The sequence below is a fragment of the Oryzias latipes genome, chromosome 9, assembly GCF_002234675.1.
Source record: "Oryzias latipes chromosome 9, ASM223467v1".
Lineage (NCBI taxonomy): Eukaryota > Metazoa > Chordata > Actinopteri > Beloniformes > Adrianichthyidae > Oryzias > Oryzias latipes.
The window spans coordinates 24,454,032-24,470,703 of NC_019867.2; the positions used below are offsets into that span (position 1 = coordinate 24,454,032).

Genomic DNA, 16,672 nt, shown 5'->3' on the forward strand with positions numbered 1-16,672 from the left:
TGTATACTGTTGAAAAATTTTTGCTCCTGCCTCTCAAGGGTCTGATGAAACATGGTTTATAGTTTAATCAATGGACTCTTTAGATATGGATGTGTGCTCAAATGCTATTTCGTGGTTCTTCTCATTGTGTGCAGGTTTGGAGAGAAGGGGGATGCCGTTCGGATTGAGAAGGTGGTGTACACAGGCAAGGAAGGGAAGAGCTCCCATGGTTGTCCGATTGCTAAGTGGGTAGGTACAATCCAGTCATATCTATCAAGCTTTGGTTAAAGAAAACTATCATTATTAGGCTGTATGTTTGTTAAATAAGTACTTTACATATATTTAAAGATTTTGGTGAATTCCCAATAGAAGCTTGAAAAAGTAGAGACTCTGTGACGAATGCTAAGGATCTTCTCATCAGTTTTGATAAATCCTACTAAAGATTTTACAAACCAAAACAACAATTTCACATTTAAAAGCCAATTACAGACTGGCACAGGTTTTCGTAAGCCAATTTGTTCATGGCGTTTGTCTCTTCCCTGTTTTATCAGTAAATTAAGGTAATTTATGTGTGCTTGACATCTGCTGGTGAACTGAAGTAACAGCAAAATCTACAATCAGCCAAATCATGTTCATGGTGTGAAGTCAGACATTGATTGCTCTCCCAGGTGATCCGTCGTGGGAGCGAGAAAGAGAAGGTGCTCTGTTTGGTGCGTCATCGTGCTGGCCACCACTGTGAAAATGCAGTCATCATCATCCTCATTCTGGCCTGGGAAGGCGTCCCAAAAGCTCTGGCGGACAAGTTGTACCGTGAGGTCACCGACACACTCACCAAATATGGCAATCCCACCAGCCGACGCTGCGGCCTCAATGATGAGTGAGTGATTTGTAATTGTCTTGTATTAGTTTGGAGGGAGATGAAGTACAGATACAAGGACATCATCAAACTATATCAAAACACCTAAAAGAAACTGCTCACACACTAATGCTCAATCATTTAAGATTTAGTGTTTTATACCATTTAGGAGATTTATAGTAGACCTAAATAGACTAAGTTTTGCTAGGGGTAGGTTTAAAATAAATTGTGGATTTTCTGATAACATGGTTGTGATTAGCAATAATTTGAGTAAAGACTCCTATCAGAAGAAATGACAGATAAGGATTAAAAGTGCTGTGTTTTCTGTTAAAATAAAGTGAAACCTTTTTTTGTTTCTTTTCTAAAGTTTCTGTGCCCTCTTTGTTGTAGCCCGTGATAATATGACAAATGTACATGCTAACTCCCATGCTAACTGTTAAGACTGAATGAGGGATATTTTCAAAATGTCACTGACAAATTTAAAATATGTTAACCCCTAGAAAATATGGTACACTTGAAGATTATTTTAAGTATACTCAAGTATACGTATACTTTAGGTATAGTAAGTCTGCTATAGTGGTTTAGGAAGTAACTAACTGAAGACGTCTGCAGACTAAATTGGAACATTTTAGGTTTACAATATATAGATAGTATATCAAAAGTAACCTTCTAGTATACAGCCTCACTTTTAGTGTAGACTAAGGCTGTGTCCGAATTCCCACCCTAATCCCTAACTACTAAAAAACTAAAATGTGCTACTATGTTTTTTTTTGAATCGGCGAATATAACATAATCGATTTTGCGAAGTTAAAATCTTATTGACACGAGCGTTTTGCGATCATATATGAATCAACTGTCCTCTTAAGATAAGAACATTGATGGTTTATTAAAAAAAAATACATTGAAATACATTTTTTTGGGGCAAAATTGTTCAAACGCAATGCATTGTGGTCTATATTTGCCAATCTAGTGAGCATCTATGCACACTGGTTTTTCGCAGAGACTTCTGGGAAAGTTCTAGGGCACTGGATTTTGGAATTAAAGATTTGGACAGCACTACAAAATGGCGAACGCAGTATATAGTCACTATGAGTCGAGTAGTGGAGGAATTGGGACACACCCTAAGTACACTTGTAGCACACTTAAATAGACTACTTTTTGTTAAAGAAAAGCTAAGTCAGGTAATCTGAGATACTTCCCACAGTAGATTTGTTGTGCTTGTTTGTGTACAAAACAATACAATTAAGAGTCTCATATAGTAAAGCTAGCATGGTGCTATGTTAGCATCACCATGCTAGACAATTTTGTAGGTTTTGCTTTGACTTCGGAAACACAATTCTGGAAATGGTGGTTTTGTATATGTTGATGTGCACAAAATGTACAGTATATCTCCAAATAAGCTACTCATGAAATTCTTCTCTAAGTGGCCCAGGGGACACATAACTGATGATTTGCTCACTCTGCAGTCGTACCTGTGCCTGCCAAGGCAAGGACCCTGAAACCTGTGGTGCTTCCTTTTCGTTTGGCTGCTCCTGGAGTATGTACTTCAACGGCTGCAAATATGCCCGAAGCAAAATGCCACGCAAGTTTAGGCTGCAAGGGGATCACCCTGAAGAGGTGAACATTAGAAGAAAAATCTTTTTTTAGCTCTACAAGAGAATGGATTAGTGCAAACAATTAGTTTTACTTGTTAACATCTTAGTTATATAAACATGTTTTGTAATTGATGTGTTTTTCTTTTTCAGGAGGAGAAACTCAGGGATAACTTCCAAAATCTGGCTACAGAGGTGGCTCCTTTGTACAAGCGGTTGGCACCACAGGCCTACAGTAACCAGGTTTGTTTGTTTCCATATATTTTTGCGGTGAAAAGGTTTTTGGGGACACTAAATATGCAGTTATTGCGGATTTCAAACTTTGCAGAACACTAGAACACTACCGTGTCTTCAGCAATATAGGGCGCTCGGGATTATGAATGGTCTATATTTGAACGTTTGTCATATATAGGCCACACGAAACTATAAGGCACATTAAGTTAGACAAAAGTCAGAGATAAGTCCTTCAGTCAGAGTTTATTACCTGCATTCCCAGTAACTTTAGAACTTGTTTGTAACACGCTAGCCATGTTGGCATATTAAAATTACCTGTAACTCCCAACCTTGTTAACAACACTAAAATTAATACTGCTAAAACAAACGCTACTGTGACTATGCTATCTTCTAATGTTGTTAGTAAGACATAAAATAAACAAAGTTGAACACTGCTGCATGTTAGGCGCGAAGGAATATTTACAATCATGCAAAATAAACTGACATTTAGACCTCTGAAAATCCCATCAACAACTGTACACGCAACCAAAATTAATCCATATTTCAGGTACCCTGGGTTTTAAGGCGTGTCGTTTTTGACAAAAACTAAGGCTTTTAAATGTGCCTCATAATGTGGATAGTACAGTAGTCTGTTCTTTACTGTGCTGCATCCCACTACTACACTTTCTGCTGTAGATTTAGATCAACATTTCGTTTTGATACTTTAAAAAGCTTAAAAATCGATTCAATAAAATCAATGGCCAAAATAAGGTCCTATTGCTGGCTAAAAGTTACATCTGTCTTTTCACCTTAGTGCCTGTCAGAGGACAAAGCTTCAGACTGCAGGTTGGGTTTGAAGGAAGGCCGTCCGTTCTCTGGAATTACAGCTTGTATGGACTTCTGTGCCCATGCTCACAAGGACCAGCATAATCTCCACAATGGTTGCACAGTGGTAAGATGATACTTAAAAAAATAATCTAACGCTGTGAAGAGCCTTTAAAATGTATATTTATATATTTTCTCCTGATCTTTATTAGGTGTGTACTTTAACCAAGGAAGACAACCGTAAAGTAGGAGGGATTCCTGAAGACGAGCAGCTCCATGTCTTACCTCTTTACACCGTATCACATACAGATGAGTTTGGGAGTGCAGAGGCCCAGCGCATCAAGATGCAGACAGGGGCTATTCAGGCGCTCCAGACTTTTCGACGTGAGGTACGGAAACTGCCCGAACCTGCCAAATCTTGCCGACAACGCCGGTTGGAGGCAAAGAAAGCCGCCTCGGAGAAGAAGAAAAACAAAATCATGCAACAAGGAGCGGAGACGCCAGAGAAAGCAGTGTTCAAAGCTGAGGTCTGCGTCCCCAGCTCCCCACAACCCCTTGGCAGTAAAGGTTAGCTATTGTTTTGTAATTTCTTTTTTCATACCAAATACTATTTGATTATGTGAGGAAATGGCCATGCTGTTTGTGGAAACTATTTTATTTGTTTCTGTTTGAGTGTGACATCAACATAATCTAATACAGAAGTATGTTTGTGAAAAATCTTTAGTTTTTAAAGTCTCTGTACTCTTTCCAACATTTTGCAGTAATCAAACAAGAGATGAAACCCAACATCAAAATGGAGCCGCTTAATGGATCAATAGATGGATACCCTGTGCAAGCAGCAGACCCGTTCAATAACATCTATCAACACCCTGCTTACTATGCAAGAGGGGCCCTCTCCCCAGCAAGCCAGCCCTCTGCAGCTGACTCATTGAACAACTTCCCCCCCAACAGGTCCATGGTTCCCTACAATTACTACAACTACGCAACTAATGGGCTTTTTCCACGCAAGCTGAGGACCTATGAGGGTCGAAATGGTCCCTTGCCCAAAACAGGAGGTAAACCTGTCGAGGTCGACAAAAAGCCTGACATTCAGAGCCTACAGGTCAGAATGGCTCAGTCCTCCAGCCACCCTGAGCAGCAGAACCAACTGAACCACACTGTTTACTCCCAGCCTGCAGACTACAACCAATCCCGTCCTTCTTCCAACTCATCTGAGCCGTCTATAAGAGGTTCCCCTCTCATCAAGCAGGAACCAATGGATGTTCCTGTCTACGAAGGTGCATTGCCAAACCAGGCTGGTGCCAACACATCTAGAACCACACCTCAGCCTGCAGCCTGGCCAGGGTACAAACCTAACATTATTCCTACCACTTGGGATGACCATCTAAAGCGGAAACAAAGTTCTGAAGGTTCTTCTATGAACTTGGACAAACAGCAGTTTCACCAGCATTCCCAGCAGCAGCAGTCCTCTCCGTTCCCACAACAGTGGACATCCTTCCCAGGCTCAAACCTCCCGATAGCCTCTTCCAGTCCATCACTCCAAGTCACTCCCTCTCCGCCTCCGTCCCCTCATCTTGGCACAGTGATTCAGGCTAGTTTACAAGGGTCTACACGCCATGTCAGCCCTCATCCAGGTACTCCACTGCAGCCTGGAACCTCTCATTCACGCTCACTTACTCCGCAGCCAGGCTTACAAGGCCCAGGCTTGCCCAGACACTTGGCCAGCCCTGCCTCTAGTCCCCAGCCAAATGCTTGGGCCATGGGACCTGCTCCATGCAGCCCTGGTTTGAAGCACAGCAATCCAGCAGGAGCCTACCCAGACAAGATGTGGTCCAAGACGGGGGAGAATCGGTGCTCCACTCCCCTTGGGCTCCAAGAAAAGGCTTGGAAGTCTTGTGGAGGTTCATTGGCAGGCAGCACTCCTTCCCCTGCTCCTGAGGGTCGCCTCTTTCCCGATGCTCTGCAGCAGTCGGGTCAGGCCTACTGTGACCCCGGTCGAGTCGAGAGTGACACAGAGAGCATCCAACATAGGGAGGATGACGAGGAAGAAGTGTGGTCTGACAGTGAACACAACTTCCTGGATCCCAGCATCGGGGGTGTAGGAGTAGCACCAGCCCATGGTTCGGTCCTCATTGAGTGTGCCCGTCGAGAACTACACGCTACCACTCCAATTAAAAAGCCTGATCGTTCCCACCCAACCCGCATCTCCTTGGTCTTCTACCAGCACAAGAACCTCAACCAGCCCATGCATGGCCTGGCTCTGTGGGAGGCCAAAATGAAGCTGCTGGCAGAACGAGCTCTGCAGAGGCAACAGGAAGCAGCTCTCCTTGGCCTCCCCCAGGAAGACATTAAGACACTTGGCAAGAAACGCAAGTGGGGTGCTATGGCAACAGGTGCCAGCCCAGGCCCTGGGCAATCTAAAGACAGGAAAGAGGGACCGGTGACACGGTTAGCCCCCACATTCTGCTCCACCTCGGTGGTTACTGTGTCTCCCTTTGCCTTCACCCAACTCACTGGGCCCTACAGCCACTTTGTCTGAGGCCACACAGACGGGCCCAAAGCTACCGAGTGGTGCTGTGGAGGGCTGGAGAGAGCGACGAGCAGGATTAAATGTCTCTCAGCCATCTTGCAGTCAGCTGTCTCCCCATCCTGCCCCCTCCACAGGTGATTTGGAGGAGGTTATGTTTTTATTTTTTTACCTCATGTCAGGCAGTAGTTTGGGCTTCAGACACACTGCCTGTGGTGCTCTTCCTCTTTCATTGCCAGAGAGGAACTCCATTGCTTTTTTTCCCTTGTTCATAGAATTTTACTAATTCTAATTATTGCTATTGTTATCAATATTATTATGATTGCTATTGTTACTGTTGTTATTATAGGTATTATTATAATGAAGACTTGTTTTTATTATTGTTGTTTTCATTAATGTTATTAATGATAAGGTGATTGCTTTTGTTTTTATATTTTTTTAAATCAATCAGTCTGAGTTACTCAGATCGTTGCTTTTCAATGTTTGGAAAACTTGTTTCCTCTTTGGTTTTGTTATCGATGCTAAAACTCTACTTAGAGGAGGAGCCATTATCTGCCCAGTTGGACAGCACTTTAAGATGATGAAAATTAATATTCAACCAGAAAGATGCGTCTGATCAGACTTTCCGAAAAGACAAACACATTTCTTCTAATTGATCATTTTTATTCAGTGGAACAACGAATGTCAACCATGCAAATTAAGTTGAAATACTTGATGGGATTTCCTTCTTGCTGCTTGTCTTCAGATTAGATCATGTGCTCCTCCTGACCCCCCCCCCCCTCCCCCAGCTTTCGACTGGTGCTCAGCTTCTGGCTCTGATCGTTTTTCATTCCGCTGCACTTCACTGCACTTGGTGCTCTATTTAGGTGCTCTTACCCAAGTTCAGCTCCAGCAATGTTTGTGAGGAAATGCCTCTGTTTTGGAGCGCCGGAAGGACAGTGTTCCAAGGACGACAGTCAGCAATGACTCCACAGAGGCCTAAATTAGGAATAGTACTTGCATATGCCATTTAACCCAGATCTAATGGAGCTGGTGGCACTCTTTATCTTCCTACAATATTAGAATTTTGAAACAGGTGTGAGGACTTCCCAGTGCAAACTCTAGAGGGCAGTGGTAACCGCTTTTTTAAATTGGTGCAATTGACAGAAAAGTAAAAACAACTGGTGCAGCTTTGCTGTTTTAACCAGCCAAGACCAGCAGAGGGGGCTCTTGTACCCCATTTGCTGACCATGGACGGGACTTGCATGACGCAAATCTGGAGATGCACCTGGGAAGGCTCTCTCTGTTGTTAGCAGAAGGAACAGTGCTGAGACTGCGGTGCTCTTGGTGCTCCTCCACACACTCTGGTGCTGTCCTACTACACTTGATTGACTGCAAAGGCCCCACTCCTTCCTCTGCATGGTGCTGTCATCTTGGAGCAGAGCCAGGCGTGTCCTCCTGCGGGGCGCCCGCAGCCAGCCAATCCAAGTGGCCCGTTCTGCGGCTGCAGATCTGCTGCTGGGCATAAGAACTGCTCTCTGCTGAAAGTTTGCAGTGGCATAGTTACAACGTCCACTTTCCAGCCCAGAGAAAGCACAGCCGTTCATCACGCTTTGTTTGCATTTCACAGAGGAAATCCTAGGAGTTAAGGCAAAACGGTGACATCTACTGTTGCTCGAACAAGTCGGCGTCGATGAGTCAGATTAACGATCTCTATCGAGTGCTGGAAAACGACACAGTCGTATGATCGAGATACAATTCAAAGGCACAGGCTGGTTTATTGTGTTTCCTGAGAGTCTCTGCTTTCTCTGCTCGTCTGCAAAACTGAGAAGTGGATTAGAAGCCGGCTTGTTGCTCTGGTCAAGGCCATCTGTGAAAGCCTCTGTTACCTCCAGCTCTCTACCTCACGCTGTAGAGACACTGGTCACAATCACAATATGCTACTGAGGGCAGAAAATCATGCATGTCCCTTTGTATGCCCGAGAACTCCAGACTCATTTGAACCTGTTTTTTATTTTTTATTTCCTATTTATTACTACATGGTTATGATAATAATTATTGTTTTTGATGTTTTCTTTTTCACCTTTTTATATAGCTAATACAAATTGTACATAGAGAAGAAAAGATTTATAAAAGCACTTTTAATCTTGATTTTAATGACAAAAACGAAAGAGCCGATTATTGACAACTTGAAGCTTAGTTTTTCTTTTTTCTTTTTTTTTTTCTCAAGAGAGAGATAAAAAATGTAAATATTAAACTATTTAGGTAAAATTATTTAACTGGTGATGATAGTGTCGACACCTTGAAATGACAAGGGGATTTTTTTTTTGAAGTCTCACTCAAACCAACACTTGATGTAGAAACATGCCCAACAAACACTGATGTTCTGCTTTCTTAGTACTGTACTCCCTTTGTTGGCCTTTGACAAACATGAAAAACCCGACTTCCTCTGGTGCACACATTAATTACTGTTAACTCAGAGACTGGAAGTTGGAGTCTTTTGACCCCAAATGACGCCTCCAAAACTTGAAAAAAAAGATGTTGCATTTCATTTGGTTTATTTTTAACAAAAAGCTTTACATTATAGACTAGCAGAAATGGCAAGAAGTCACTACTTTTTTCCAGCAGCTCTAACCGTCCTTGGTTCTCCCTTCGTCCATCCTGCTGGCTGCATGTTTGGTTTGCAACTTTGGACGTACCATTAAACCAGTGAGCGAAGTTTTAGTCGCTTGAAGGCCTGCAATCTTATCCAGTTGTGTTACTATCAGGTGATATCGCTTTTATGCTTGTTTAGATGCGTGTCATTATAATCTGCACTTCATCTTAATTGAAATGACGCCCCTCCCCCTGCAGAAGATGCCACATTTTCCCTTGTGGTGTTTTCTACCCTGTTCCTAATGTCTGATTGACTGTTTTACTGCTGAGAACAACACACTGCCCTCCTTGCACAGGCGGTCCGAGGACAAAAAAAAGTAGGTGACGAGGATGCAGTGCATGTCATAATAACTCTGTAAATCTGGAAATGTCTCGCATGTTTGACGGGCGGTTCTCAGGAGAGGTGCCACCTCACCCAGGGAGGGAGGTGGCGGATCAGACAGCCGGTGCTATGATGCTACAATTTAAATTCACTGTGTAATACAAAGTGTGAGGGATTTAAGAGAACCGCAAACCTTTTTTTTTTTAAATGTTTGACTCAAGTGGTTTCAAAAGGACAGAAGCTGCTCTGGTGCTGATTTCATGAGAACAGTTTTTATCTACAACGCTACACATTGACACCCCCATTTAAAGAGTGAGAGCCCCTTCCCCACCGCAGCACATTCTCATTACGAGGATCAGTCCATATTGTGCTTGGAGGTCGATACACCCAAGATGAAAGAAGATAATTAAAAATGACGTCAAGCCTGCTTGACGTTGGGTACAGCAGATGTACCAGAGGCTGTTATGTTTTGAGTATCTTGTTCCTGTTCGCAGAACGCCGAGATGTTTGACTCGGATTTGTGTACTGCCTTTTACTCCCCACTCTAGTCACGCACTTCCTCTCCTCACTCCTTCTCTGTCTTTTGAACTGTATATTTGGTCGCTCTTGTTTCGAGAAACCCACTCTGTGTGACCCACTGTTGAAAATCTGGAAGAGAAATTGGGCCCAAACCAGAAGAAGCAAATGAACTTACATACGTGGCAGCTACATTCCTCTTTCAGTTGTAGGATTGTTCTTGTTTTTTTTAGTTTTTTATTTTCTCGTCAAGGATGCAGTATGTAAAAAAAAAAAAAAAGTGTTTTTGTTTGGTCTCTCTCTTCGTAGCTGTATGGTGTATTATGTGAATACATAGTGTATGTGGTAAAAAGCCCACAATATTGTTTTATGTTCCACGATAAATAAAAAAAATTAAAGTTATATATGTTTTTGAGTGTTTTTTTAACTGAATCAGCGTTTAATTGTTAGCGCGGTGGAGGATACTTTCATAATTTCCCTGATTTTTGCCTCCTTTCTGATTAATAACCAGAGGGTGGAATCATCATGGCCGTCTAATTTTAGACAAGTAACCAAACTGGACTGCTGACAGGTTTCTGGAGATGCTTCGAGTCATATTTAACCCAGTCACACCTCCCACCATGTAGAGATCACACATATGTCAGCGACAGGTACAGTACAAGGTGAAGAGAGGAGTCAGTAGCTGCAATAATATGAGGAGCTTCAGGCTTTCAGACAGTTTGTTGGAGAGTAAATGCAGAAAGGAATCTTTTTATGTATGAGCATCAGCTTTTTCTCAGACTCAAGTCAGTGTTTGTGTTTGCTTTAAAAAAAAAAAACTATTTGCAAAGTAAACTTGAGTGAAAAAAAAAAAAGATTTTCCCTTTAACACTGGCACAGCCCACAAGTCTCTGTGGCTGGCTTTTTTAAGGCCTAGTTTTCTTTTTACTAACACACTTGTTGATGCTTTTTGCATCACTGACCGGATATTAGGGTGCAAATTTCATATAAAAATTCTCAAATTAAGAACTTGTTTAGGTTTTAACAACAGAAGCAATCCTACGGTGGCCCTGAAGTGCAAATTACAACAACTAGTCCCTCAACGCAAAAACATATTAATGATCACAACAACAATTTACAAAAAGATTTTAGAAATCAAAACAAAATTCCAGAAACCAAAAAACAATTTAAAAAAACGTTTTGGAAAACATAAGTAATTTACAGAAATCAAAATGAAATGTTATAAAACGAAACACAAGAAGAAAATGAAAAAGGAAGGTCCTATGGAATATCCCTGATTGGATGATGATGTTTGTCCATATTTTTGACTGAAAATTATTTGGTATGAAGTCATATTGGATACGCTCCATACTAATCATAAAACATTTATTAGCATGCAGGCATTGAAAAAAATCCAAACAGCAATGTCCCATATCCCTTTTGCTATCCTATGACCCCACCCTTAAATTGACGGTTCTTCCTACCATGACAAAGGTGGATAAAGGTGGAAAGATTTCATATAATCCATGGACACCAGTGAAAATCACAAATCACTGAAGAAAAAAGGTTCAGCGCACTGTCTAGTAGGTCTAGATGACCCAACTCCCAATATTAAAGTGCCTAGGATAGCACAAGGGTTACACCTACCTTTTCCAGTTTCTTGTTGTGTTTTGTTTTTCAAACATTTTATTTTGATTTTTCTGAAATGTCTCATTTTTCTTTCATTTCATATTTTTTGTAGTTGCTTTTTGTTTCTGGAATTTTGTTTTGATTTCTGAGATGTCATTTTTTTGGTATTTTTCCTCAAAGGTGGATAAAGGTCAAGAGGATGTCATGTAATCCATGGAAACCAGTGAAGATCACATATCAATGAAGAAAAAAGGTTCAGCGCACTGTCTTGTGGGTCTAGATGACCCCACTCCCAATCTCAAAGTGCCTAGGATAGCACAAGGGTTAATATGTTTCTGTTGAGTGATTTGTTGATGTGAATTGCACTTTAGGTCCATTGTACAAAGGATTGTGTCAGGAAGGGTATCTGGCGTAAAAAAATTCTGCCAAACCACTTGTGCAACCCCTGAAGGAATATGCTGAAAGGTATTAACAAGTATTTACAGTGTGCATTTAGGTTGACGGCTTAACATTGAACAGATTAAGTGCAGGTGTTGTAAGTGGTGATTGTTGATTATTTTTGACCATTGTGTGTTCAGTGTGGTTCAGGTGTTCCAGGTGAGTTCCCAGTTTTCCCCGCAATTATTTGGAAATTTCCTTTTTTGAATTAAACAGCCAGGTGGCTTAAAGAACTGTGTCCCCTGATAAATGAAATAATTGGAATAATTTAAAACTGCTCTTCATGTTGACTCCAGATGTCTGTTAGATCTCTGTGAGGACTGTGCCCTTTACCTTATCAGTTATGTTTTCTTGGTTCTTGTCATGTTCTGTTTCTGCTCTGTCACAGTCACACCAGTCTATGGTGTCTAATTCTCCGCAGTGGTTCTGGTTTAGTGATCCTCAGTGTATTTGAGTGTCTGGTTTTCAGTTCATTCTTGTCAGGTCTTCTGCTTTGTCATCTTCTTTGTGTCTCCTCTGTCTTCCAGTTTTTCCAGGTTCACGTTCTAGGTTCCTTCCATCTGGCTTGGTGTCCTGCATTTTCTTTTTTTTTACCAATTACTTTGATGAAATGGATGGATGGCAGAATCTACACAAATGTCTCATTTTGGTGGTTAAAGCTTTGGTTGAATAAACATTATGCATGATGAAGGTCGGTGAAAAAGCTTTAGCGAGTTAAATTCTAATTGGTGGTGATATATGGGACCAAAAGACCTACAATTTGGTAACAAGTGGAGGATGAGGAGGATGAGGAGGAGGAACAGGGTTATTTGGGAACCTGCAAGTCATTTTAATGAGAATATACTATGTCAGAAATTAGATTCAACTGACTGCTGGTGAGTGACTGGCTGTAAAGAAAGCATGAGCAGGTGTGATGTGGGAGGAAATGACCTAATATGACAAACAGATGAAAACAACGTCATTATTGATGCATGAGGACAGTTTTTCTGACACAACTTCTGCTCAGCTTCATTGGTTGTCAAATCTGTGAAAAGTGGGCCTCAAAAGAAAACCAACAGGGAAGATGGCAAACACTATTTGAACAAACACTGCGGGTGTAGGAAACTGTGGTTTGCAGTGCATGACGGCAGTTCTCACTGAGGAACGATTGTGAGAAATGGCTGTGAACACTCCTCTACTCAGGCATTGTCTGAAAAGTAGCAATTATGACAACGCAACGGTGAGAAAGAAGCACAATCTTACCAGCTTTTTAAAATGTGACTTTAATCCAGACCTGAAGACACTACCAACTTACTTCATTTATAACTTAATGAGCTTCCAGTTTCCAAATCCTAACGCAGAAGTCAGAAAATCAAACATGTACTTGGTGTTTTTGTTTTGTGCACCAAAGCAAACCCTTCCTTTTTTTTCATAGGGGTCTAGGATGATGACCCATGTGATCCCGTGATCAGTTAAAAAACTGTTTCTGCAGCTCATTCTCACGGAACACAGGGTTTCCGACACCAACACTGAATTCATCTCCTTTCACAGGCAGCAACATGAACCTTGGCCCTCTTTACTATGACAACGTTTTTTTTCTTTTTTTTTAAAATGGGCCAAACTCGCTTAACCCTTGTGCTATCCTAGGCACTTTAACGTTGGGAGTTGGGTCATCTAGACCCACTAGACAGTGCTCTGAACAATTTTTCTTCAATGATTTGTGATCTTCACTGGTGTCCACGGATTACATGAAATCTTTCCACCTTTATCCACCTTTGTCATGGTAGGGAGAACACGTCAATGCAAGGGTCTGTGGCCAGTGGCTTACCCAGACCCAGAGGAGGGGGTTAGGTTTAGGATAAAGCGGGGGTCGACAACCCGTGGCTCAGGAGCCGCATGCGGCTCTTTAGCGCTGCCCTAGTGGCTCCCTGGAGCATTTTCAAAAATGTTTGAAAATGTAAAAAGATGGGGGACAGAAATATGTTTCTTGTTTTAATATGGTTTCTGTAGGAGGACAAAGACACAAACCTTCTTAACATTTACCAATGCTGTAAGAATGTGTAGAATAAATATTGTAACGCCCGGCAAGTACGTCACTTGCAGCGGACGATACGGGAGCCAAACTGTCACAAATATTGAGCTGTCAACCAACTGGCTGCGCTGGAGAACTGTCAGTGTCCCATACAGCACACGACTCCGAACAGTCTCAGAGAAGTGGAGGCAAAAAGAGAAGCTGAGAGAGCAGCCTATTTCCAGCCTATAAAGTCCATTTATTATGAACACACACCACATTGAATATTGCACAGGTGTCATCAACCTCTCTCCCTTCTACACTCATGGTGCAACATAAAGAACCAACATAACAGGAAGAATAAACTAAGGTGGAACAACAAAACTGCCATATGAAAAGAAACATGGGCAAACAGAAACGCTCCTGCTGAGCCCTAATAAGGTCATCATCCCACATCCCACAATCCCCTGCTGCTAACAGACCTAAAATGCACAAGACTGCCACTACAATTTCAACATTTCTGTCAACGAAAATTTGCCTCATAGCCTGCGACACACGTTTCTACCAGCAGGGCTTTTTTTATTTTTATTTATTTTTTTACTTTTAGCGGACCGCTAGGCAGGTGTCTGATGTAAATCGAACTACCGTCAGTTCCGTGCATTGATCTCCTGCTACAAAACAAAGTCGGATGGCTGTACAGGGGTGACGTTTTGCGTCGCTATGTCGTCTGTTTAGAACACGTGAAAAATTCCTGAAAAGCAAAGACCTGAACTACCCGCAACTGGAAGATACTGAGTGGCTCGAAAAGCTGCACTTTTTGGTGGATATGACTGTGACAAGCCAACTAAACGAGCTGAATGAAAGTCTCCAGGCACCGCAAATGCCTGAAGCTGTTCTGTCATCCGAGCGCAAGCTGACTGTCATGGGGCATGCACGTTGCATTTTATTGTTTTTTTTATTCGAATCCTCAAAATAAAAATGAAATCAAAAATCGGATTTCTTTATTACATTTCTTTAATTTTATCAAAGCAATGAAACATAATTCATTGATATTATAATGAAGTTAAACTTGCACAACAGAGCAGTCACGTGACGCGTCGTTCTCTGCAGAATGCACTGCAGGGCAAATAAACATTTAATCGTTAATAATGCTCATTATGTATTTAAAGCAACTTAGTCATTTTGATAGTAGGCTAATATAGCTAATATAGATACATATTGCATGTGTTGCCTTCATTATAAGGCTTAAATAGGCCTTTTAATATTTTGCGGCTCCAGACTTATTCATTTTTTGTTTTTTTTCGTCCAATTTGGCTCTTTCAACATTTTGGGTATGCCGACCCCTGGGATAAAGACTTACGGTCAAGCTGTGTTCACACCGAACGTGATTCGGGAGGTAGAGGCGAACCCCCAATCTAGACCCACTAGAGACAGTGCTCTGAATAATTTTTCTTCAATGATTTGTGAACCTCACTGGTGTCCATGGATTACATGAAATCTTTCCACCTTTATCCACCTTTGTCATGGTAGGGACAACGCGTCAATGCAAGGGCGGGTTATCTAAGATAGCACAAGGGTTAAAAGACTCATCCTTTTTTTTTTACGTTTTTCAGGTCCTGTATCAACCGGACTAACTCTCTTTACTCTCTGGGTGTCAAGAAGGATCAGCTATACTGTGATTGAAAACCAGCTTGGGGAAGACCTCTGCTCCTTTGAGGTGTGGCACACAGAGAGAAAGCAGAGAGTTTTGAAGTGAGTGAGTGTTTTAAAAAACCTATTTAAACTTTTTTTTTTCAAATCTTAATAATTGAGGCACATCTGCTTGAGAAAGTGGAAAACAATTCCAATTTTTTAACTAGATATTATTCACAATCTAAGTTCAAAGGGTCTGATTAGAAAAGTCTTATGACCCAGCATTCTAGCAGTATTTAAACACATCCTTCACATACAAATTTGAATAAGTGAAAAGAGTCTCACAACCCCTAATGCACTTGTAACTCTAATTTGTGCGTAAATGTAATTTTGTCTGTGTGTTTGTGCGTACTATTTAAAGATTTGGGAGTGTAGGTGCCATTTTGATTTCTTGGTAACTTTAAGCTAGTGGAATTTCAAGTTGTGCCTGCGTGAATTGGATTTTGAATTTATACATTTTTGATGTTTGCGTGTACATGTGAATTCACAATTGCAAGTACACACAGAAATCAAGTATTTCGTCCAGTGAGACTGAATAGAACTCAACAAGATACTGGAACTCACAATGGTCGACATCAAGGATGTGGTAGAGTTGTAGAGGTTTGTAAAGATGAGTTGTGTGAAGGGTTGAGCTATTTAGGAGTAGTTTTTAATAAATTTCTGGTTGAAGATGGAAAAGCAAGGAAAACAATGGAGATGTCTAGAGATAAAGGGAATTGAACATTCGATAATTCCTGATTTTGGTAGTGTTTGCCCTAAGCTGTTCCAGAGAACATGATGTAGCAAAGAAATCTGACTGAGAGAGATTGGAACTCACATTTTTCAGCTTCGATGTAGAAATTGTCCATCCAAGGTTGTGGCTGCGGCTGAAATGACTGGGACTGAATGCTGGCAGGCTGAGATTGTTGATGGCTTGCCAATGCACCTCTGTGAAGCAGGAAATAAAAAGTGCAGAGGAAAACAGACAAGGCAGACAGCAGAGGGCAGCAGAGAGAGGAAACTGCAAACCCACCACAGAAGGAATACTAAAATATACATTCTTGCTGTTTAAAAAAATTCTGTATGTGGAACTAAGGTAGGTAAGACACAAAAACAAAAAACAGACTAAACTGACAGACTTTTTGTAATTCCTATGTAATTTACTCCTTTTTTTTTCCTGCAGCATCTTTCCTCTCATCTACCATACCTCCATCTATATTATTAAGTGATGCAAATTATGTGATGACTTCATCTAACGACTTTCAGGCCCGCTGTCAGCCACTTTCCTGACAGCACTGAGTCTACATTCATCACGAATCCCTCTTTTTCTGACTCTCTAAAACTACAACTAACTGAGATGTGGTGTAATATTTTTATTTTTTTCTTATATTCTTATTATGGCCCGCAGCACTCACAGAGTGCAAGGACCATATTGTAACTGGTACGAGGGTCGAACACTCAAAAAGGTCCAAAACGTCAAAAAAACGCGTTAAAACGCCCT

The 16,672-nt window shown here is 41.4% G+C and overlaps 1 protein-coding gene across 4 annotated transcripts in view; it reads left to right on the top strand.

Annotated features, from left to right (window-relative positions):
- LOC101165814 (methylcytosine dioxygenase tet3-B) overlaps positions 1-9,866 on the top strand; it is a 35,329-nt gene extending 25,463 nt beyond the window's left edge. For all 4 annotated transcript variants that reach the window (XM_020706191.2, XM_011479541.3, XM_023958716.1 and 1 more), the window contains 7 exons: positions 135-228; positions 648-856; positions 2,302-2,452; positions 2,581-2,670; positions 3,455-3,592; positions 3,678-4,032; positions 4,227-9,866. In XM_020706191.2, coding sequence (XP_020561850.1) covers positions 135-228; positions 648-856; positions 2,302-2,452; positions 2,581-2,670; positions 3,455-3,592; positions 3,678-4,032; positions 4,227-6,004 — 2,815 coding nt within the window. In that variant the 3' untranslated portion in view covers positions 6,005-9,866. The remainder of the gene's footprint in view (positions 1-134; positions 229-647; positions 857-2,301; positions 2,453-2,580; positions 2,671-3,454; positions 3,593-3,677; positions 4,033-4,226) is intronic.
- The last annotated feature ends 6,806 nt before the right edge of the window (positions 9,867-16,672 follow it).